At 41.7% G+C, this 25255-nt stretch overlaps 1 protein-coding gene across 5 annotated transcripts; it reads right to left on the bottom strand.

The window, feature by feature from the left end:
* Positions 1–872: 872 nt before the first annotated feature.
* On the bottom strand, positions 873–25255 carry CARM1 (coactivator associated arginine methyltransferase 1). 5 transcript variants are annotated; one of them, XM_063449500.1, is made up of 16 exons: positions 25104–25255; positions 12664–12789; positions 11108–11214; positions 9694–9798; positions 9497–9607; positions 9223–9400; positions 8968–9058; positions 8799–8880; positions 8610–8695; positions 8411–8500; positions 7988–8125; positions 7520–7609; positions 7315–7427; positions 5403–5555; positions 3637–3705; positions 873–3539 (listed from the first exon to the last, which is right to left on the bottom strand). In XM_063449500.1, exons 1-16 carry the CDS (start codon positions 25234–25236, stop codon positions 3406–3408), a joined length of 1806 nt encoding a protein of 601 aa, XP_063305570.1. In that variant the 5' UTR covers positions 25237–25255; the 3' UTR covers positions 873–3405. The 5 variants fall into 5 exon arrangements, with proteins under 5 accessions (XP_063305570.1, XP_063305572.1, XP_063305571.1 ...); XM_063449502.1 differs by having other exon boundaries at positions 5478–5555; XM_063449501.1 differs by having other exon boundaries at positions 8411–8508; positions 8618–8695.

Below are 25255 nucleotides of genomic sequence, written 5' to 3'. Positions count from 1 at the left end.
AGTAGTAGCAGTCCAGTGATTTAAAGTGGTTGTGGTGCAAGTACCCTGAATATGCAACATTTCAGTATAGAACCACCTGTAGTTATTTTATATTTCTGCTGTAAGTGTAACGTGGCACGTCTGTCAGACTGGAACGAGAGTTTCAAGCTGACTTCATTCTGTGCATATTCGTAGCACAGTGGTTCTCTGTTGAAGCTGGGTGATGGCTCAGCAGACAGAGTAGGCTCGTTGCAAAACATTCCCCAACCTTTTACTGTGCAACGGCACCGGGTGCTCCTGACACCATAACCTCCAACACAGGCTGTGATATAGTTATGCTTTCAGTAGCCCTTTAACAGTTTACATGCATTCTAGCTAGCACCGGGCTTTCTTCTTAACCTTGGGAAACAAAAGCCACTACCTAACATTGTACTGGCTGAATGACCTAGCTTTTCAGATTAAACATTATGTGACGACAATAACTCTACAAAACATCTGCATTCTACTCTGTCCAGTGCCAGTCTGCCTTAAAACTTAAGCAGACAGTACAGCTATGGTAAACATTGTATTTTGGGCAATTACTAAAGGTCAAATTCAAGTGATGAAGGTTCCAACTGTTGGATAGCATTTTGTTCCTGCAGCTCAAGAGGTTAAGAACCACTGTACTATCACAATATCAGGTTTGTTTCTCCTCATTTATACATTAGATGAGATATCAAACAGATCATTAAATATGCGGTTTCAGATTGAGCAATCAAAAGAGCAGATGGCCGATTAAATTGTTTCATAAACTGTCAGTGTGTCTATGGCATTAATAGCAAATTTTTTACCTACAAATCAGGCTTATTTCCCCCTTTCCTCCTCCCCCCACCGTTCCAAATAAAAACACAGACTTTATATTTTAAAATAAAAAAAAAAATAATCCCTCCCAACTTTATTGAACACTACAGACAGAACTGAGAACAGCAGCTGTGTTTGCAATGGTTTCCTACTGGGTCCTTCAACGTTACCTGTGAAAATCCATCTGATAAACTACAGTCTGCCATCCGATCAGAGGCAGACAAACCAACAAAAAAAACAGACAGGGTGCGATTGGGATCCTGTGACAAGCATTTTAATAAATGGGGAGGGAGGAATCACTAAAATGGGTGGGGATCTCATACTTTTTGGTGCCAGAGGTGAGTGCAGTTCATTTAGTCACTCCCTTTGGAACCAAAAGGTTTAGAGGAAAGTTTACAAACACACAACCCTAAATACTATAGGAATAGCGGATGGGTAAACAAAGAAAAATAAACTATTGGGACGGACGTTCAGGGCAATTCTGACACGTTCATAAAAACAAAAAACAAACATGCGCTAACCACTTCGTCGGAGGAAAAGACAGGGGTAGGAGGAAGGGGTGGGGAAGTTGAGGCAGGTAACGGAATCTGTGTTATGCACACAGAGAAAGAGAAGTGTCCATAACTAGACAAAAGGGCATGAAAGATCTGTACATTTAAACTACCCCAGCTCCCATAATCCTCCTGTTCTCGCTCAATGTGCAGCCCTTTTTAGAAAGCTTACTAACTGGATATGCATCTAGCTCCCATCCTATTCTGCTCTAACATGTATACTGTTAAAGCCTTGAGTACATTTTACTGCTGTATCTCTCCTCAGCCCCTGTGACCTCTCTTCATTAAGAATCTGGAGGAACTATTCACTAAACAATTTGACAACTGAATTGTACTTGGTAGGCCATCGCCAGTCAAAAACGGCTCCAATGATTGGCAATGCACAGTTTAATGAATAAATGCCTACATTTTCATACTCTTTAAAATTGTCTCAATGTTTAAAATACCAATGCTTATTATTGCTATTTTGCTCAAAGGGAAATCATGCCAAAATATTATTTAGGGATCATTTATAAAAAGAGGCATCTCCTCGCCTAGGTATGCACTTGTAATTATACGACCAACATAAGAAAGTCAGTGAAAGCAGCCAGTTTGTGTCTATTGCTTGAAATACTTAGGTGGTATTATTGCAAATTAACAATAAAAAAAAAAAATGGATTATACGGTGTTGTGATAACACTACTGCATACTAGTTTTGTTTAAAATAATCCTCTTCCCTGGAATCCTTACAAATGAAAACCAAGATGGCTACTGTCATGAACCTTATTTTGTTCATACATAGATTACACCTGCGTACACAGAAATAAATGGAGTCGGCAAAGAAGAATGCCTTAACTTTAAGTTAAAGAGACTAGGACTAACAGCATTTACAGTATAAAACTGGAAGTGCAGTCCAATCGATCTACAACAGGGATAGACAATTAGTTGTATATTATGGTACAACATCACAGCAGTGATGTTATGAAGAGGCAAAGCTAATAAGGGGGTATATTCCCTAAATTGTGAATTCTAGAGAATGGAAAGGTGTATTACAAATGATGGGAAAGGGATTGTAGTATTGCTGTATACACTGTTTAGGAGACAGTCAATGTAAACCCCACCAGCCAGCACGATACAGTTAGCTCTGAACTCAGAGGAGCAACATTAACAAATTAGTGTTTTTAGTGCGATCTGCTTTAAACGGATATATGGAAATATGGGGACAGGATTATCTATTCTCTTAACGGCCACAGTAGATTTTAACTTTTATTTGCCACGGGCTGACCATCAAAGAGCAAACAACAAAAAGACAGATGAATGTAAACGCTACAAATATTCTTCTGTGAGAAGATTAGGCCTTTACATTCTACCTCCTTAAGGAAGACAAAATAAAAAACAATCTGTACCTTTATGTCAGCAGTGCACCATTACCTACTGCTTTTAGACCATACTATCTTCTCTCGGGCTGCACCTGCCTCTTGAAGGGACGCTATCTAACCATAATACTAATTCACAGCAATGCCCCTAGGGCTACACCGAATGTAAATTCCAATGTGCTAAAGGAAGCTTTTTTAAAAGCAATGCGCAATTTTTGCATTTTTTTTGCAAAACAGACGGCCCTGATTGGAGGTTTCTTTCTTCCTCACTTTTCCCCCCCATTTTGTTCCATTTTTTGACACAGTGAGGTTTTAAGTAATTTCTTTAAAAAAAGAAAAAAAAAATGTACAAGTTCATTTTCAGAAAGCAAAGCATTTAAGCTTTGTCGTATGATACAAATGGGAGCAGGTTAACGAAATGGGGGAGGGAAATAGCAGAACGGGTAAAAAAGAAAGGGTGATGGTGTTGGGGAGAGAGAGAAGCCAAACGAAATCTCTGCACCTGAGAAGGAACAACAAAGACTTGTGACAAGCGGTGCAGATGTCTTGATAAAGAGACTGCAGCGAATCCAATGGAGTGCAATGAAACATCGCCGCATCATTTGGTATCCTCTTACTGTCAGTTTGAAGAGAGGAGGGAGGTAGAAGCAGAGAGGCGGGAAGGGGAGAAATGGCGACCTTTAACTCCCATAATGCATTGTGTTGGTGGTGAGGGACATCGGAGAGGCCATAGAAATGGCGGGTCCACCCATGGTGAACTGGTTGACCTGGTAATGGGTGGAGTTGCTTGAGCCAGTTTGACCACCAGCGGAACCTAAAACGAGACAAAACCAGGAGATTGTATTTCTGCTCTCTAAAGTCTTCACAAGAATTTTACTCCATTTCCTTGGGCCAATTTATGAAGCACCTACCTTGGACAATTCCTGTGCTCATGATAGATCCCATTCTTGAGTGGGTGTGATTAACAATTCCTGTGTTAGCTGTAGGTAAGAAGGAGAAGGGAACAGGAACAGTGTTAAAGCAGGTTATCCTGAGTGGCTTTCAAACTACAGGATAAAGAGTACAATGAAACAAATATTAGATGTAATGAGTCACTTAATGTGGCAACTGATTCTACTTGCTTAACCCCTTAAGGACCAAACATCTGGAATAAAAGGGAATCATGACATGTCACACATGTCATGTGTCCTTAAGGGGTTAAAGGAACACTGTAGTGTCAGTAGTACAAACACGTATTCCTGACACTACTGCTGGTGTGACTGTTTAGGTCCCCAGCTCCCTTCAGTTGCAGTGAAAAGGTGAGATTACCCAACTTTTCTCCCACGCTGTGCTAGTCTCACCGCAGCTGGCCCTGCCTCCATGGCTGAGATCGATCTTTACCATCTCAGCCAATCCAATGGGAGGCTATTGCACATGCACGGCAATACACTGTGGTGTGCTTATCAGAATCACTGCATCTCTATGTGGAACGATGAACGCCAGTGCTGCAGCACTGGACTAGGAAGCACATCTAGTAGCCGTCTGAGTGACAGCCACGAGAGGTGCAACTAGCCAGCAATATAAACACTGCCTTTTCTCTGAAAAGACTGTTTACAGTGCTATGGCTGCAGAGACAGGCTGTAGACACCAGAAACACTGCATTCAGCTGTAGAGGTTCTGGTCACTATAGTGCCCCCCTGTGCTAAGCAGCTCTATTACATTTATGGACTTTGTAAAGCAGATCCCATCAGCAAAAAAAAACCCCAAAAACTTTAGATCAATCAAGTGACAACCAGCTATGAACCACAAAGCCAAAGATTCCCAATTTACGCTAAGCTAAACGTTGGTAAGAGAGCCTTATTGTCAGCAGCAGCCTTGTGTACTAGCAGGTACCTGAACTCTCCATGATTGGAACCCTGCTGTGTATGGGTTTTACAGCACTCTCACAAACTGTACACTTTGCAGGTGGAGAGTATTGAGTTGGCACATTTTTGTCATCCTTGATTTTTTTTATGTAAAGTTTTTCAGGGATGGGTCCACTCGCAAATAAAGATGTTCCTTTTTTTTTTTTAATTATTACAAAAAAACAAAAAAACCCAAGCATAATTTAGTGGGTAACGCCATTTTTGTTTGTTTTGAAGCCTAAAGGAATACTCTAAGAACCAAACCAACTTTAGCTTAAGAAGCAGTTTTGGGCCATTGTTCATGCTCCTGCACTTAATTCGCTGTCATTTAAGAGTTAAAATAACTTGATTTTGTTTATGCAGCCCTACTCACACCTCCCCTGGCTGTGACTTGCACAGCCTCCGTGAAAAAATGCTTCATATTCGGTTAGATCTTACAGCACAGTATGTATTTTAGCTCGGCTATGTGCAGAGTTGCAGGCTATTACAGCAGAAAACACTATGTAATTAGGGAAGTAACACATTTTGACTCTTCCAGAAAGTGTGTAGGGAGGCTGTATGAGTCACAGCCAGGGGAGGTGTGCCTAGGGCTGCATAAACAAAAGTGATTTAACTCCTAAATGGCAGAGAGAGAATTGGGCAGTAAGATTGAAAAGGCATGATTTATATACAAAAATCAACTACAGCGAGAGTTTTGGTGCTTAAAGTGTCCTTTTAAGAGTGAGATTTAGAGGTAAAGCTGCAGTTTATTTTATTTACTGAATGTGATGATATAACGGAGATTATGCTATTACTGGAGGGTCCGAGAGTCAGGTCTTGGGGCTCCGGGTGCAGGGACGCAGGACGGCAAGAGGCTGCATTCTGCTCACCTAGAGGGATGAGGTTACTGTGGCTGATGCCTGAGCCGCCAGCTATAACACTGCTGAGATCATACGCAGTGGGCATTCCTGCAACAACATGGGGAGACAGAAAAAATATATATGTACCATTTAAAGAACAAGTAGCACAATAGAGGCTTCACACACAGTTTTCTAACCAGGCTAGAACCAATATGATCAGCTAGTTTGCTCATTGTGAAAAATATTATTTTAAAATTTTGAACAGTCTAAAAGTTAAAATACCTGAATGTCAACTTAACATTGGATAGACGTATCGTCTACTGACAAATTTAGGTGGTTAAAGGATGAATGGCAAAATCTAAGCTAAAACAGCAGATATGGAAAAAATTCAGCAAAGTCACACTTTTGCCATTGAGAATGTAAGATGATAAAGTTTTGAGTTTAGTGAATACACCCCTGCATATTTTCCTGAGCAGATTTCACTGGAACACTTTACAAATGTTCTACAACTCAACTATTCCATGTTGTGTGTGCACACCAGGAACAAAATGCATTTATATGCTGCTTCACTAACGGTACGCTCCCTGTTGGGCCTCTGACGTATTATAGTGAATATGATGCCAGGATAGCTAAAAGAACTTCCTGCTCTCCAGAAGAGGTAGTGGAGGCGCGAAGTGGCGACAGCTAACACAAGTTAAGAAGTCACTTACTATGGAGGGGAGCCAGGTCACACCTAACCATAACTACAGGGAGCTGTACTTGAAGTATTTAGTTAGCAATGAACAGATTGGCTGTACTCTGATGCCTTAATGTTATAGGTGAAGTCCAGTCCTACCTCTCAGCAGCTGGTTGAATGTTATTATTTAAAAGTTTAAATCACAGACAAACCTAACCGTGTGCAGTAGGACTGCCTATGTTACTGCCCTGCCTCTCTCCATAGCTTGTCCCAAGGAACTCAGCATATTTACTGAACGACAAACACTCCATTCACCAAGTCCTTAAAGTCCTTTTTATTCACAGTGAAAATTCAAAGCGAATTTCAAATTTAAGGCCAGAATAGCCAAACTGCTGACTTAGAGAATTTTTTCAGTTCCGCTATTTTGACATTCAATCTAAATTCACACTTTAGTGACCAACAACCCCTTTTCACATTTCGGGAGGAACATGCTAGTAGAGTTATAGATTTAGAGGAGACCTTTCATAATCAAGGGCAGACTAACTCACTGAGAAAACCATAATGGGGGTGGCGATGTTTTCCTATTGTAAATGAGTGACAAGTTCAATAGCAGGTCAGCAACACAGTTCACTGGCCGATAAAGGCCCATACTTAAAGGGACACTCCAGGCACCACAATAACTTCATCTGAATTAAGTTGTTATGGTGCCAGGAGGCCCCTGGAGGCACTCTTACCTCAAGGGGTTAAACTATTCTCAAACTGTTTAACCCCAAAGTTGTCTCCACTGACGATGACCACTACCCTGCCCTTACCCAGACAGCATCCAGCTTCTGATTTTTTTTAGATTAGGAAATCGCAGAAGTGCCATCGGGCAGCGGCACCGCTGATTGGTCAAAAGCAGTAAGCTGACACTTTCAGCCAGTCAGTTGCTTCCCATTCACTAAACTGGCATGGAAACAAACGTACCTTTTTGGTGCCTGGAGTGTTCCTTAACCCCTTAAGGACACATGACATGTATGACATGTCACGATTCCCTTTTATTCCAAAAGTTTGGTCCTTAAGGGGTTAAATAGTTACATGTGATATCGGAGTTTTCTGTGTTCTGCTATCCTTATAACACATTAAACTACATAAACAAATGCTAAATTATCACTAAGGTTTTAACACAGGAGATCGGATTCTGTCACTTACCACCCATGCCCATTCCTGTGTTCATGCCATAAGCTCCGGCTGTGTTCCACATATTCTCAGAAGGAGAAGAGTAGTGGGAGCCAGGAGGTGGGGATGGCGTGCTGCCTGTGTACCTGAAAAATACACAAACAGGTTGGTGAGATGAGGCAAGGCCACCTAACTGGACGGATGTGAGGTTCTTGTTTAAGAAAGGAGGGATACATACCTGAAGAAAGGGTTCTTCAGATCCAGGAGATTACTTGATTTGGAACCGGTCTGTTCCACCTGAGCAACAATACTGATATCGTAACTCTGCCTACAAGAGAGAGAGAAAGAGAGATAGTTTAAAGGGCTGTATCTGAGGAGTAGTTTACAATATCGGGGAGAGGAGGGCAGGTGTATTTTCCACAGTAAAATATGGCATCAGATGACGTTACAAGTATAGTATATTGAGTGGATAATAGATAGAACATGTGAAACAAAAAGCATGGAAGTAAAAAAGTTCAAATTTATAATAAATAATTATGAGTAAAATGAGGATTGTAGCGTCAGCACACAACATACAGACAGTATATAAATATTTGATCATCTCACAGTAATGGATGTGCAGTAAATGTGTGAGGAGTGAATCAGTACAGTGAGGTGTGTGCTTTAGCTTTGTTAGCACAGGAGGACGGAGAGGGTTGTGTCGCACCTTTTATTGGCAATGAGCAGCACAGTCCCAGACAATGTGTCTCCAGCTTTGGTGAAGAGTGGGGACTGCAGGAGGCAGCGGACTTGGTACCAGTGAGTAAGAGGCTCAGTTGGGGCTGTGGAAAGCCAGACAGTCATTCTGAAAAGAGAAACAGAGAAATGTTTAAGGGAGCAATGCTTTACATCACACAGTCAGCATCATCTTGCAGAGGTTTATATATTAAATCCCAACATCGATCTTATTCTTTGCATCTATCATAGTGTGAGTGGGGACTGCATGAGTCTTTTTACATATCGCTTTCAACGTACACAAGTCCCATATTGAACTGACAGCCCAATGGCAAACCCAGGTTTTTGCTTCGCAGTCGAGGACCCACAACTATATATACACACACAACTTTATATTTACACACACACTACTCACATTGATCCAATGAAAGCAACATCGAACCAGAATGCTAAACCGTGCACCAGTCCAGAGTGAAGCATGTGGAAGGAAAAAGGGATCTCTATCCTGTGAAAGTATAAGAGAGGACATGTCAACACGACTGCTTCAGGATACCCTGCTCAGCAACAATTAATAATGAACGTTACAAAGTGATGTAGTGTCTGCAGGTTAATACCTGTGCAGGTCAGCCTCTTTGGCATCCAGGAAATTTACTGTATACTTCACAGATTTGGCCATAAGGATTCGGATATCAAATGTGTCCTGTGAAGAGAGGGAAGAGTTAGTGAAACAATCAGATGTATGAATTTACAGATGCTCGTATCTGTATTTGCACCGCCAGAAGAGAAAAAAAACCTCAACGTACCACTACTGGCTGCTTGAAATACTCATCTACCGCAGCACCTCTGAGAGCGGAGAGATCCACCCCGTGGAAAGATGGCTGATACCTGAAGAACAAATTGGGCATTACAATGTGGACAAAGGGGCAAACCATGAGACATTTAAATGGTGATCACAAGGACTTCACGACTCACCAGAAGTTGGCCTTTGTAAACTGCTCCATATAAAGCTGCTCATCTGTGAACGGAGCCAAGTGAACATCTCCAATTGTGGGGAACATATTACCTAGGTAGAAATAAATTGGATGTAGTCTCAAGTTTATGCGGTGAAGAAAACACACATTCTGATTACATAACGCATGTCCGATAGCAGTTCCTTCCACAACTAAAGAGAATCTCATTTGATGTGATTCCTTCTCTCTAGAGAGGGAAGACACCCCTAAATCTCACCATTTGGTTTGAGAAATTTCTTTGCATGCAGGTAACTCTCCAGCATCCTTTCATTGAACAACATGTATCCCATAGGTTCAGAGACGATGATATCGACTTGCTCTGGGAGAGTAACCTCCTCCACTTTCCCTGGGATCACCACGATGCGATCCATTAGATTATTACTCTTTACCAGCAGCTGTGGGAAGAAAGGATACAAATTAGTAAGACAAAAGATAAACATGCCAACCCGTTTAAAAGTGGAAACCCTCCCAGTTAACAGTGGCACGCTCACCTCGGCATGCTGCGCCATAGAGCTGGCTTCCACAGCATACACCTTCCGAGCTCCAGCCTGAATTGCAAAGAAGGAAAGGATCCCTGAACCACAGCCGACATCCAAGATTACCTGACAGCACAACGGAAAGAAATTAAGTTGGTTGGGTTGGGCGAAAGGTCAGATCACTGTTAAAAGATTTGTTTGAAAAGACTCACCTTGTCTTTAAAGTCTGTGTGATTCTGCAAAATGGCTCTCTGGTACGTCCCCGTCCTCACATAATCTTGCATCATATTCTGTTGCTGTGATAAGTATCCATAAAACTACAGGGGGAAAAAAAATAAAAATGAAAGAAGATACACACCATGCAACCTGCCTTTTAATAGTTAATCTAATAAATAATATGCAAGTCATTGGGTCGTTACGCTCTCCAGTGGATGGAAAGTTTAAGTTGTACCTGTCACAAGTACAACAAATTATGCCCAACACAATTATGAACACTATAGCATTAGGAATACAAACCTGCATTACCTGTATTCCCCAACGCTATAGTGCCCTATTTGCATGCTTGTTTAGGTCCCCCTAAAATAAATAAAAAAAGTCTATCCATCACAACAGCAGATCACTGACAATTGCAAACAGGCAAGGAACAGAACCACCAAACGCCAGGCTGTTGTCCTGCTTACTGTAGTGCATACACAGCATTGTGCTGCAGTTTATGTAGTTTTGGGTCTCTGTGGTAATCAAATAAAGTCTCACACTTTGCCAGAAGATGACTAGATAGGAGTGACTAGCATCGTTTCTGTCACACGACAATGTCTGAGTGTGTTTAACTTGCTTTGGGAACCACTATTGTGCTGATTGAGTGATCGTTACAAAATTATTTTCTAAAGTGAAATTCAACGTGCATTTAAAATTTAAGCCAGAGTTGTCAAACTAAAAATCAGAGCTGACAGAGATTTTTTTCTAGCCTGGATATTGTAACCTTAAATTTTAAATTCTCACGTTAGTGAATAATCCTGTTAAACAGGAGGAGAAAAGGTGGCCCACCCAAAAATTCAGGAAGAAGATAGCCGTGACATCACTCGAGGGAAGATTAAATGAAAGATTTGGCATTATTAAAAAAAATGCAATGCCAAAACATTGACCAATAAAGTTATTTTCCAGTTCCAGTTTAATTAGGTTATTAGCAGAGATATTCACTAAGTAATTCAATCCAAGTGGAAAAACAGAAGTAAAATTGCCAACCTGTGACTATGGCCAAGGGAATTTTTCTAGATCACCTATTTTTCCTTCAGCTTTTCTATTTAGACTTAATTTGTGAAATTCAGAGTTTAGTGAATAACTAGGTTTGAATCCTGACTTAATTTGACCTGCTAAAAAAAAGACAATTGATGTCAGCATCACAACCTTCTCTGTAAAGATCACTTCAGCATACCCCCTCCCCCTCCCAAGATTACTAGTGAAGTAACTCTATAGATCACTAGTGATGCTAAACTAGGGGAAAGCTACAGGTCTACACAGTTATGTGCGACCTGAAGTCTGATTCTTAAAAGCAATTTGTGCTTAACGTGTTCGGTAATGCAGACAGCTCATTAGTTTACACTGCTATTCCAACCAATAAGTCCTGACCTGGAAGTACTGCACCGCAGACGATTCTTCTGTCCGCTCGCTGAAGACACTTTTTTCCATGGACTGGCAGCGGCAGTTCTTGATGATGTTGTAAAATGAACAGAAATCTTGGAAGGAAAGCAAGGTACAATGTTTCATTTAGTTACGTGACGTTCTGTAACCGTGGCCACATATCCGCAGAAAGTATAATGAACGTGTATTTTTATCTACAAGGCTCCAGGGAAATCTGAATTTTGCAGTAGTTTGGGAAATGCTGTGGTCACGGACCACGATTTGAATAGAACTACTTTTCAGACGTTGATACTGTGGCAAACCTAGCCACTTCTGGACTATAGTTATTAAAGGTTGTCCGTAGGCTGAATATATACTGTGTATTTTAATCTGTGTATGTACTGTATTATGGCCGTTCGCATGCTGGCAGCTGTACGCTGCCAGCATGCAAAATCCTTTCGTTTGACGAAACACGGCTCTCAAGGCCGTTCGCCATACGAATGCGGGCTCCCCAGGTAGACCACCCACTCACAAGTCGTGTGGCACCAATTAACCGATTGCAACAATGTTGCAATCGGTAATTAAGGGCTCTCCTAGGTGGCCGTCGTTCGGCTACCGACCATGCGGCGGTCGGCCATCTTGGATCCTTTGTCTCTGCAGCGGTGTTCGGTCCTCGAGAGCCTGGAACTGAAAACGGCTACTCAATGATCCGAACACCGCTGGACTTCCAGAGCGTTCGGGAGTTCCGCGTTCAGCACATTCTGTTCCCCATAGGGGTTCGGTACTTTTAAACCGAACTCAATGTTTTAATGTATTTTGTGCGGCGTTCGGTTAGTTTAGCTGGGATCGGAGCGGTATTCTCACTAAATGTGCCCGCCGACCCCAGCTATCTACCGAACGGTCATTCGTCTAAAACCGAGTAAAATGGTATAAAATATGGATTTCTGTATAAATTGTCGGTTTTGCTGCACGAGGAGATAATCCACTTAATCGTCCATTTTAGTGGGAGTATCCCTCTCGTGCAGCAATGCCTGTTGGGATAATCAGGCTGCCTGATGGGAGAAATCCCCTGTAACATCTGTACGGAAACCCCTTGCAAGGGGAACTGCATAAATATGGAAGTCTGTGAATAAAGCAAGTTAGTTGACTCCCAGACTGTGTTTCGTCCGGTTATTGGGAGGATTGGGGAACTTGTCTTACTTTTCAGCGCTGACTGTGGATGTACCTGTGTAACCAGCGGATATCGGGGATTTTACTATTGCCCTCCGCTACAGATACTCTTGACAGATCTATCAGGGACAAAATAACCCTATAATTCACGTTTGTGTGCTTGCCTACAAAGATCTTAACGGGACACTATAAGCACCCAGACCATTTCATCTAATTGAAGTGATCTGGGTGCACTACTGTCACTTACCTGGGTCCAGCGCAGATGTCCCTCGGCACTTGTTCATCTCTGCCCACGCTCCTCCCCCCGTCGACATCAGCAGGCGGGGGGACCTAATGTGTTGTACAGGATCCAAATAACCATACAAGGCAGAAGATGGTGAGGTGTAACCACTTACCTGATGGGGTGGCAAACTGGACCAGCACACTGTTGCATCCCAGAGTGACAATAAAAGACTGCTTCCCAACACGGCTGCATTCTGTATCCCGAGTGATTGAGCATTTAAACACGCAGACATTCTCCGCTGGAAGAAGAAAGGGGAGTTTAATGAGAATCCCAGTAAACATAAGACATGCCCAACACACATTGAAAGCTTGTGGAGCTCTGAATGAGCATGTTACAATGACAGTCTTTGGGGAAAAAAAACTCACAGCTAGTCCCAACTTGGGCTAATTTATCTGGAATTTTACAATTCGTGGTTTAATTCACAACTTTGTGTTTAGTGAATAACCCCCCTAAATCTTTAAAATCCCTTTAGAATTAACCAACCATGGTGCTCACTTACAGAACCTGCTTCTTTGGCCACCTTAAGTGTTCTATGTCCCCCATTCCCTGCAGTCCAGAGGTGCCCAACCTTGTCTCCCCAGAAGCTGGCAGAGAGAATAAGAGAGCCAAGGATGAACACCCCGTTCTAGAATTAAATGTTGCCTTTTAAAATCGGTTATCTGTATTAACAAAGCTTACCAAAACCTTTTACAAGGTCACTACCACAGCTTAGCACAACTGCAAAGGTGATGCTGTATGGAGCATCATGAACCGAGTCTCATCTCAGAGAATGGCTTAGAACTGCGGCAATGTCTAAAATAAATAAATAATATAAACTACTACTCAAAGGAGAACGTCTACTTGCCAATAGCTAGTGGAAATTTTTATATGAAGTGTGTGTACGTATGTGTACACATACGTACATACATATGCAAACACACACACACACACACACACACAGAGCTATAATCCTGCCCCTAGAGCTGTCAATTAGAGGACTCTGGGCTGCCTATGTTAATTGTGTCCTCCATGTGAGTGCATTGTGTGTACAGCCACAGATAAGTGTCTTCTGATAACATTGAAAGCAATAATTTTGTTGTTGTTGAGGTTTTGCCATTGATAAAATAGCAGGTGTATTTTACGTTAACCCTACAGTTTCCCTTTAAGTACTATAGCCAGCGTTCGGTAAAAGAAAGCAGAATCGATCTGAAAACGCCATCAGTGCTGATTTATGGCTTAACATTTACATATTCTAGTAGGACATGCTCCTTCCCTCCTTAGAAACCTGCATTAAAACCTATTAGAGTAATTAGGAAATTCATGGCACACCACCGGCATGGAAAGCTGCATTTAGATCTATCCTGTGAGCTAAGAGAGTAAAAATAGAAAATGCCATAACCGGAATCCAGAGACTGCTGCCAAAACACAGAAATGGATGCAAAACGGGAAACTATATGCAAGAACAAACAATAGGAGCCTTGATTATTATATTATTTATATAGCACCATCAGATTCTGTAGCGCTGTACAATGGGTGGACTAACAGACATAATATTATATATATTTTTGACAGTTGCAGGAGAGGAGTCATGGAGGGTGGGGGATGAAAACCTGCTAACAGTTTAATTGATTTGCTTTCTTGAAGAAGTGAGTTTTCAATGATTTTTTTTTAATGAGTGGAGTCGGTGAAATTCTTACGGAGAAGGGCATTAGAGGTGGGAGTATGGACAGAGGATAGACGAAGGTCTTCGGCAGAGCGTAGGGGCCTCGACGGGACATACTTGTGTATTAGGGAGCATAGGTAGGTTGGAGCAGAATTATGTAGGGACTTGTAAGCAAGCACCAGAATTTTAAATTGAGCCCTATATCTAACTGGAAGCCAAGGCAGGGACTGAGAGCGGGGAGGCGTGAGAGGTGCAGGCGGACAGGAAAATGAGCCTCGCTGCCGCATACATTATAGATTGCAGCGGTGGGAACACGTAAGACCACCGAGAAGAGTATTGCAGTAGTCCAGGCGAGAGAGAACAAGAGCATCTTAGCCGCATCCAGGGTTAAATAGGGGCGGATGCGCGCTGTTTTTGAGATTAAAATGCATCAAAATATTAATAGGAGAAGGGAGCAGGACTCATCAATGCGACCTGAGCTTTAGAACACGCAGCGTGTTTCACTGCCTCCCTGTGCATGTTCGTATAGAGGTTTACATGTACAAAGTATAACAATAAAGCGAAGAACAGGGGTCAGGAGGAGCTGAGAAAAGCTTTATCCTTTAAAAGGATAAAATAAATACACACAACACACTGACTAGATTTGGATGTTTTGGAGTGTAGGCTTTATATTTGTACATATATATTACTGCCTCCAAGGGTAATTTCCCAGGAAGTCTTTGTGTCCGAGCTATGAGGTGTCGCCAACTCTCTATATGGGCCAAGAGAGTATCACAGACTGATGCTGGATTTAGTCAAAGAGCATTCAAGAATATACCTTGAAAGACCCACCTGTGCTGGTACTACAATGTCGGTAGAAGCCACGGCGGTTAGGGTTCCAGAAAGCTTTTTATCCACTGCTAAATTAAACCGTTTCTTTCTGTAAATCATAGCACACTTTCCGGCTCCTATTATTCTGCCTGCCTCGCTACTCTTTTCTGTGTAGCTCAAATCAAAACTGAATTGTTTCTCACTGTGAATACCTATTAAAGGCAACAAAAGAAAAAAAAAAAACAAAAAAAAAAACGTGCAATACTGTATGAATGTGAATGCTCCGAGCAATCTATAATTACGTGCTACGGCTCTCCCGCAGTAACGGCAGCGGGAGGTCTGGCTGCAAGATTAGCCAGATAATGTATTGGAAGAGGAGGAACCGGAGCTCAACGCCAACACAAGCCAATTACGGACTACAGCCGCAGAATTGCATACAGATTAAACATTTCGTGTTTATATGTACACACCACTGCAGAGAACAGCGCTACAGAATCTGTTGGCGCTATATAAATGGCAATAATAAATAAATAAATAAACAGTCCTAGGGCTGTATAGAGATAAACATCATGAAACTGAAGGGGGTTTGAATGTGTGTGAAACTAGTCTGTATTGAAACTAGATAATGTATTGGAAGAGGAGGAACCGGAGCTCAACGCCAACACAAGCCAATTACGGACTACAGCCGCAGAATTGCATACAGATTAAACATTTCGTGTTTATATGTACACACCACTGCAGAGAACAGCGCTACGGAATCTGTTGGCGCTATATAAATGGCAATAATAAATAAATAAATAAATAAATAAACAGTCCTAGGGCTGTATAGAGATAAACATCATGAAACTGAAGGGGGTTTGAATGTGTGTGAAACTAGTCTGTGGAATGTTACATATACCGTGTATGAGTGCAGTTAAACTGGTTTTTAAAAATGTATTACCCTATGCAAGATTGGCCATACCACAGACAGATAAGCTAATATATGATTTCCACAAAGTAATCTGCCGTGACACCTTAAACGGACACCTTTATTAAAGGGACATGATGAGACACTAACAGCCTAGGATACCTGCATTAAGGTATGGTGCAGAGGTCTCCCATCGGTCTACCTGCTTCATCTTGTGCCCGTCTACATACATGCATGGAACAAGCATATGTTGTATATGCCCAACCTCTACCGTGAGGCAAATATCTGAGCTGCATGTATGTCCAGTTTTATCAGTTGCAATAAAGTCATCCCAATGCGGGCAGAATGAAAATACAAAAACACTTTTTTTGGGGGTGTTTCTGATCACCGCTGGGGTGCAAAGCAGGAATGGAACACAACATTTAAAGAGCCCTCACCACCTAGTGCACCATCTACACATCAGCAACAAAAGAATGATCAGGTACTCAAACAGGTAACAGGGTGACAATTTAATCTAAGTCAGAGTGGCCATTCTGTGATCTCAATTAAGGTGTATCTGTGTTATAGACTGCTTGGTCCTTTTTCTTTGCCCTCTGATTACCCCTGGGAAGTCAGACAATTAATTTGATGCCAGACATAGTAGGATTTTCATAGCGAATACAACTGCTTCCGAAACATCATTTCATTGAAATCTCACTGTACAATGGAAAGGTTTTAAAGTATGTCAACTTTCTCTCGGGCAGTTCTGGTCTTAGCCGATACTGCCCCGTAATCAAGATTAGTCACACAGACAACCTGGGTAAAGGGCTGTCAATTCCTTATAATCATTGAGTTACTTTGAAAAAGTGAAATAGGAGGTCTATGCGGTTTCTATTACAGGCTATACTCCTCAAACCTCTAGATTGTATCTGCACACTGTCCTGTTCATTGCAGTGAATGTGCAATCCTGGCTGTTTGGACAGCAATGCACATTTTGTTGTTTACTCTCCTCTCTATGGCACAATATTTAACAAGAGGATAAGGTGCAGTCTAACAGTATTTACATCTATAAACTGAATTGTGTGGGAAACATAATATAGAACTTCCTAGGGCAGGGCTCATTTTACTGCTGCGTACTTCCGTCCTCCCTTGCTCTCCGTACATTTGCAGCACAAAAGCAGAGGTCCTCAATAACAAGACTCAGATTGGTCAATTCCTAGGGATGGACAATCTTTGCAAAAAAAAAAAAAAAAAAAAAGCAACAAAAAAAGAAGGGCTTGCAAATGCTACAGACAAAAAAAATGCATAATTAAATGGATGCATGATTTTTAAGATCTATTTAATAGTTGTTTTTTGGGCAGTTACTTTTGCACCCTAGAATCAAGGTCTGTGTATAAAAAGGTTGTACACACACACACACACACACACACACACACACACACACACACACACACACACACACACCACAATTCCTGGCTTTACCAGAGTTGCTCCAAGAATTGTGCAAAGCACTTAATATACCCATAGTCCCAGAGAGTATAGAAGATAGCCAGGCTTTAAGAGAATGACTAATGTCAGGGTTATTATGTTACACATACTCGGTTAAAAAGAATGATTGCAAATCTTTTATATAACCCGTAGCAAGCAACACTGAATGAATATGTTCTGCCCATATTAACAGCTGGAAAAGCATATCAAACGCCGTAGTAATTGAAAGAAAGAAGAGGGAATAAAAAAAATAAAATAAAATAAATTTTAAAAAAAACACACACACAACCAACAACTCACAAAACACAAGACAACTAAAAACAGGATGGCAGAAATCTCATTCTTTTCCCGTTCAACAAGAACAGAACAAAGAACGAATATATTTTCTGAATAAAATATCTAGGTAAATGCTACACAAGGACCATTATTTAAACAAGGTATACAATCCATAGATTTGTTCCAAGGCGTGCAATCCAATTTGCTGTGAGATGCGGAGATTGCACTGCGCATGCTCAATACAAAAGCAATCTCCAGTGAAATTCAACGCCACCCCATAAAAAATACATTTAAAGATGGGTTTCTATTTAACATAAGTTATAGTCCAAAGGTTATCCAGCATGAAATATGGATTAGTTATGTAGCACGAGGCTCTGTATTTATGCACTATTTACATATTTCCACTGAAATTCCAACTTAGTCAAAAGGTATCAGAAAATAAGGTAGGTACTACGTTTCCTTGTGTACTTTTCCTGTACTTGACAGCCCTCAGCTGTCACTAGTACGGCCTAGCAAGACCCTCCACATACACCAGCGTTGTACTTGCACTCATGTACAGTACCGTCGGGCCCTGAAAGATAAATTGCGGAACAAGATGGCGGCAGCTGCAAGGGACAGGTTCAGGGAAGTAAAACTCACCTCTTCCTGCTCCCCATGGCCACTTAACTATTTGGAGTCTTTGCAAAATATGAGAGAGTCGCTTTAAATTATAACCACCCTGCAATGATCGCATCACTGGAGTATCAGGGTGAAACACTTTGCTATAAACCAAGGACTGTCAGCTTTTTAATGCATTGTCCAAATAATGGATAAAAATTCAATTAAGGGGTTTCTCAAAGCACCATTATCACTTCAGTGATTTAAAGTGGTCACGATGCTTGGAGAGTGTATGTGCAATTCTCTAAGATTCACTAAGATTGGCAGGACATAACTGCCGCATGTGTGCCTCCGGCAAAGGCATTATCCAGTCTAGAACACAAGTACCAGGCTGGCTAATGTGAATATTTGGTACCTGTGTTTAATTAAAACAATATTTCTGGTTGGATTAACCCTTTAAAATCACTCTGTAGGCATTGTAACCGTTTCATCACCCTGAAGTGGTTATAGTCTCTGGAGTTCCTTGGCACAATGCTGACATTCTGTGTTATAGAGGGACATTGTCCGAGCACTATAACCAATTCAATTAGCTAGAATGGTTATACTGCCTATGGTGTCCCGGGCATATGTGTAGCAGGGGTATTTGACTCACACCTGATTACGGAAGGGTTTAACAGTAGAATCCCCTTCATACTTTGCCCACAGCCACTAGTCACAAACTCAGACGGTAATAGAGATAAGAGTATATCAAACAATATGTGCAGTCTCAAACAATTCTATACACACACACACACACACACTATAAACTGTTTCCTGTCTGAGATCACAAGGATAAATGTTTAAAAACATCCTGAAAAATTGCAAGAGTAGAAAGCTGCTTCCCTTCCAAACAAGGAAGGCAATATGAGGTTTAATTCTAAACGAGGCCGAAAAAAAGTGCATTAAATGGACACCAGTCACTAAACCAATAAGGTAGCAGTTTGGGTGTATAAATTACCCCCCTGCAGCCTCACTGTGCAATTCTCTGCCGTTTAGGAGTTAAATCACTTTGTTTATGCAGCACTAGTCACAGCTTCCCGTATATGATTAGCACAGCCTCCCTAAACACTTCCTGTAAAGTAAGATGTAATGTTTACACTTCCTTTATTGCACAATATATTTAATTTAGATTTTTTATTTTCTATCTCCTGCACTGTGAATAACCTGCTAAAACTTGCAGGAGCCTCTTGTACGTGATCAATATTCATTTTACAGTGCAGGGGATAAAAACTTCTAAAGTTAAAGGGACACTATAGTCACCTGAACAACTTTAGCTTAATGAAGCAGTTTTGGTGTATAGAACATGCCCCTGCAGCCTCACTGCTCAATCCTCTGCCATTTAGGAGTTAAATCCCTTTGTTTATGAACCCTAGTCACACCTCCCTGCATGTGACTTGCACAGCCTTCCATAAACACTTCCTGTAAAGAGAGCCCTATTTAGGCTTTCTTTAGTGCAAGTTCTGTTTAATTAAGATTTTCTTATCCCCTGCTATGTTAATAGCTTGCTAGACCCTGCAAGAGCCTCCTGTATGTGATTAAAGTTCAATTTAGAGATTGAGATACAATTATTTGAGGTAAATTACATCTGTTTGTAACAACTCCTAAATGACAGTGAATTGAGCAGTGAAATTGCAGGGGAATGATCTGTACACTAAAACTGCTTTATTTAGCTAAAGTAATTTAGGTGACTATAGTGTTCCTTTAACTTCTGTTGTAATATTATCAGTCGTAATAATATCAGTCACAGCCAGGGGAGGTGTGGCTAGGGCTGAATAAACAAAAACAAAAGTGATTTAACTCCTAAATGGCAGAGACTTGAGCAGTGAGACTGCAGTGGCATGATCTATACACTAAAACTGCTTCATTAAGCTAAAGTTGTTATAGTGACTATAGTGTCCCTTTGAGTTTACTAGCAACACATGCCACATCTCCCTGACAGATGAAAGGTTAATGCAGAGCTTTACACTGGTTTTATGTAGCTGTTCTGGGATAAAGATCAGCTACAGCAGGTGGTAAGTTGGGGGGGGGGGGGTGTTGAAATGGGATAAAGACAGAGAGGGTAAAATGTGTATTGTTGGAAATTCAGAGTGGAAAGCACATTTTAGGTAAGATACAAATTAGACAATTTCTAAAGGGAAACTATGTTTTGAAGAAAACGTGTGTTTTGGAATAATGCTTTACAATGATCTGAAATCCCAGGAACCTACACTTTAGTGGCTCACGATTCCTGTTTGAAGTCCTAGGAGAACCACTTTTTACAGCGAATGAAAGAAAGGAAAATTTCAGACTACACACATTTTATTAAACTATCCAATTTTACTAAAAGTGCTTTACAGAACTGTGGTAGATTATATATATATATATATATATATATATATACACACACACACACACACACACACACACACACATCCTCAAAAATGCAACTGGAAGGAAAAAAAAAAAACACAAAGTTACAGTGCAGAACAGCAGGTTTTTAATTCCAGTGTTTCTTTACAAGGAGCAGACTAGCTTATATCCTTTACATAAAAGAAAGGCTGTGCATAATTTTACATGTAAAATAGCCAACCTCATGCAGGCTGAGTGCTCTCTCCGTGGCACGCTCCCCAGGACACATTGACAATAACAACAGGACTGGGGGGGTCAATAGCCATTATACAATCTGAGATCTCAGTGTTACTGGAGAGCCATTCAAATAGACATACAAAAGCCTTACGGGACAAAGAGGGTCCCCTGCAGGGTTGGACACAGCGCTATCCTATGTCTCACCATATGCATATGAATACATTAACCCCCACTATACTCCCTGCCCACACACCAATCTGCAGGCAGAATTTATTAGTCCAGAAAAGGTGCAAATATATAAAAAATGAAGGGGGTTGGAACCCCTAATACACCCATATTACTTTGTTTCCATAACTCATACATGCTAATTACACAACAGATATACCAAAATAAAAATATAAAAACAGCCGACTGACAATCTTACCTGCAAGAAAGGAGAATAGTGGGGGGGGGGGGGGGGGGGGGGGAGATAACCTCAGTAATAATGATTGTCTAGTGAGCATATTATGGGAGCACAAGTGAGGATACAGGAATAATTTACAAGGTCTAAATATAAGGCAGTTCAGCAAAAGTATTGAAGGGAGATTACATGGTCAGAGATGTGGAGAGATTTAGGACGATATTAGTAGCAAAGCCCAGACTTTCTGCTTTACAGGGTTACTTCAAGCACCATGATCAGTTCAGTGATTTGAAGTGGCCATAGTGCCTGGAGCCTGTATGCACAGCATTTCAATATAAAAAACACTGAGCAAACTGAGTTTAACCCCACCCCTGGCAGAGTCATTATCCAGCCTGGAACAAGAGTTCCAGGTAGCTAATGTTAGTTCTGTGCATGCAGCTCACAGCCATTGGCAACATGCCGCCATTACCCACAGCACATTGGACAGAGAGTCATGTAATCAATTACCACTTTAGCTATACAGCTACATATTAAGCATTAGAATCAGATGGGATTAGACTGGATTGGTGCTGGCCACTGGGGGAATGGCAGAAAGAGGTCAAGGTGGTTTGAGGGTGTGAACAGGCAGGGTAACAAACAGAAGAATTAGGAAAGACATGGTGTGAAGTTGAAAAAGGATTCCTATAACAGAGAAGCAGTTTCGCCTGGAAAATATAAGGGAGTGAATACGCACAGGTGTTCACGGTCAGCAGCAGTTTTCATATAAGAAAGAGGATATAAGCGGAAGTGATGGTAATGAAGGATGTGCTTGTCACATAAAAAGGAAGGAAATTAAAACGGATTTGTGCGCTGTTTTTAGGGGAGGTCAGGGAGGTGTCCAGCAACAAGGACCTAAAGGAGCTCCCGTCTACATGGCTCTGAGAAGCCATTATTTCACACCGGAACTTGGAATCAGTCTGGAACTCTGCGTTGGGTCAGAGGATAGTTGCGGCCCCGCCAAACCAACTGGTGATTACTTTGGCTACACACCTCCGATCCAAACGCTGTTTGCTCAGCTTACATCTTTAAATCAGGGCTCTTTGGGGATGTATAGCTCTTGGGAAAAAATTATGGTCCGCTCTCTGTTTTGGCGACACCGTTGTAAGGTGCCCTGTTGTCTAGTAGTTAATGTTATGCAGCTTTTGAGTTAATTATGTCCCACAAACTAAGGAGCCAGGGTAGGACTGTATGGTTTGGTTGAGGACTCCTATTGAGAATAACTATATAAACATGTGCAAGTTGTTGAATAAAGTGTGTCTGTTTTAACCTTGATCACGCCTTGGCTAATGCTTGGGGACTGACCTATAAGAACTCTACTCTCTACTTGATCTGAAACTAAATAGATACTTGGCTGTAGCTCCGTCACAACCTACAAGTGTAGAACTTCATATGACAACGGTCTGTTAGACTGGGTTTAACTGAAGGAAGAGCAAAGACATCAAATAAGAGATAAAACAAGAGTCGCTGGATTTTTGAGTGTAAATAGGAAAAATATGTGGATGAAAACTACAAACAAGGAGTGTTGAAGCTATTAAAGAATATATGATCAATATGTGATATGATAAAGTATCATCAGAAAGCACCTCTTATTCCAATACATCTCATGGTAAAATTGTCTATACGTCCCCAGTGTTGATATTCCCATATACTCTCTATTTTAAGGTGTTCTTGCAACCTTAAAACTTCTCAGCATTATACCCTCATCCACTACGATAAAGTGAGCTCTGTCAGTCATGAACCTTAATGTGATGCAATGTCAAAACTTACCAATAGGAAGAAGAAAAAAATAAAAAATAAGAAATACCAAATGCACATGTACGTGCCATTAACGCAGTGATACCTCCTAGAGTCTAGGACCTAGACTCTTAGCACACTATAATTAAAACTTTTTTACCTCAGGCTCGCAGGCATGCAATAGTTTTATCCAGGCCCCCAGGCCACATTTATCCCAAAAATTACAAATAAATGCCAAGAAGGGTTCATGCATTATTCTGAACACACCACTATACCGCCAGCCCATTCCTAGAAGTAGCAAACAGAACTGGATCATTCCTGGACCCCAGACAATATATTCTTATCGATAACAAACCATTCCCTTATAAATAGTATTTTACACTGCTTTGGATCCCGACCCTCCAAAACTTAGATTTATAAAGCGCAAAATTGCTACCCAGACATCTACTGTATTACAAGGCTTATCTTTTATCCAGGATTCACAGACACAATCTACCATCACATAGTCCCCTACAACAGGCCATCACTCTGCCCCAGTAGTGATCTTCTTTCACAGATACCATGACAAAGAGCAGTTCCCCTCCATGGAACCCCAGACACTATCTTCCCCAAATATACCAATATAAAGCCCGCTCTCCACTCCATGAGTTCCCCTCATACAACTGTACATAACTTTCTCAATGTCCCAGACACCATCTCCCCACACACATACCTTTACAAAGAGTTCTCTCTCCAACCTGGACCCTCTGCTACAATCTCCTCCATATATACAATTATAAAAAGTACTGTTCAACTCATCCTGGATCCTCAGCCATTATCTCACCTCCATACATTCCATTATAAAGCTCTAACACTCCGTCACAGAACCCTCAAAACTCTCCCCTGTACAGACCTTTATAAAAGCACTCTCTCTACACCCAGGGCCCTCATATATAATCTACCTTTATAAAAGCAGTATCCCCCTTTCTGGACCACCAGCCATGACCTCTCCACTTATATACAATTATAAAGCTCTCTCTTTATCCCAGGGCCACAGCCATGATCTTCCCCATAGATACATTTATAAAGTGCTATGTCTCTGTCTGACCCCCATACAAGCAAAGTTCCCTCCACCCCCAGCCAAGATCTCTCTATACATACCACATTAAAGCAATCTGTCCTCCCAAGACTCCCAGCCACGATCTCTCTCTATACATACCACATTAAAGCACTCTGTCCTCCCAAGACTCTCAGCCACGATCTCTCTATACATACCACAATAAAGCACTGTCCTCCCAAGACTCTCAGTCCCGATCTCTCTATATACATACCACAATAAAGCACTGTCCTCCCAAGACTCTCAGCCACGATCTCTCTATACATACCACAATAAAGCACTGTCCTCCCAAGACTCTCAGCCACGATCTCTCTCTATACATACCACAATAAAGCACAGTCCTCCCAAGACTCCCAGCCAGGATCTCCCTCTATACATACCACAATAAAGCACTGTCCTCACAAGACTCCCAGCCAGGATCTCCCTCTATACATACCACAATAAAGCACTTTGTCCTCCCAAGACTCCCAGCCAGGATCTCTCTATACATACCACAATAAAGCACTGTCCTCCCAAGAATCCCAGCCAGGATCTCTCTATACATACCACAATAAAGCACAGTCCTCCCAAGACTCCCAGCCAGGATCTCCCTCTATACATACCACAATAAAGCACTCTGTCCTTCCAAGACTCCTAAACTTGATCTCCCCCAAACATACCATTACAAAGCGCTCTCCCTTTTCAGGGCCACCATACATACTATTATAAAGCGACCTCTCCCTTCCAGGACCCCCAATCTCACCCCATGCACACCAATATAAAGCGCTATCTCCTCCCCCAAAACATACCATGACCCCCATATTATAGCGCGCCCTCTGCCTTCCCGGGACCCCCAGCCACAATCCAACCACCCTGAATCCCATTATAAAGCGCTCACTCCCCTCCCAGACCCCCATCCATGCTGCCCCCCACACTGAGCGGTATAAAGCGCTATCTCCCACCGGCACTCCGTTATAGAGCGCTATCTCCCCCGCACATACCGTTATAAAGCGCTATGTCCCCTCCCCGGGCCTCCAGCCGCAGCTCTCTCTGCTCTGCGTGTCGCTGGATTTCGCCATTCGCGTCCCCGATGCTGAGGAGCCGCACGCCGGGGAACACCGACACCGCCGCCATCTTTACAGAGGCGGGCACA

The sequence above is a fragment of the Pelobates fuscus genome, chromosome 3, assembly GCF_036172605.1.
Source record: "Pelobates fuscus isolate aPelFus1 chromosome 3, aPelFus1.pri, whole genome shotgun sequence".
In the NCBI taxonomy this organism is placed as follows: domain Eukaryota; kingdom Metazoa; phylum Chordata; class Amphibia; order Anura; family Pelobatidae; genus Pelobates; species Pelobates fuscus.
This window is presented reverse-complemented; position numbering and strand designations above follow the sequence as displayed.

Coding starts and splice junctions, on each gene's coding strand:
- CARM1 (XM_063449500.1), bottom strand. CDS start 25,236: ATGGCGGCGGTGTCGGTGTTCCCCGGCGTGCGGCTCCTCAGCATCGGG. Junction 11,215..12,663: donor CCAGTTTGCCACCCCATCAG/GTAAGTGGTTAC, acceptor TTTCCTTCCAAG/ATTTCTGTTCATTTTACAAC. Junction 9,799..11,107: donor CTGCGGTGCAGTACTTCCAG/GTCAGGACTTAT, acceptor TTCCCCCTGTAG/TTTTATGGATACTTATCACA.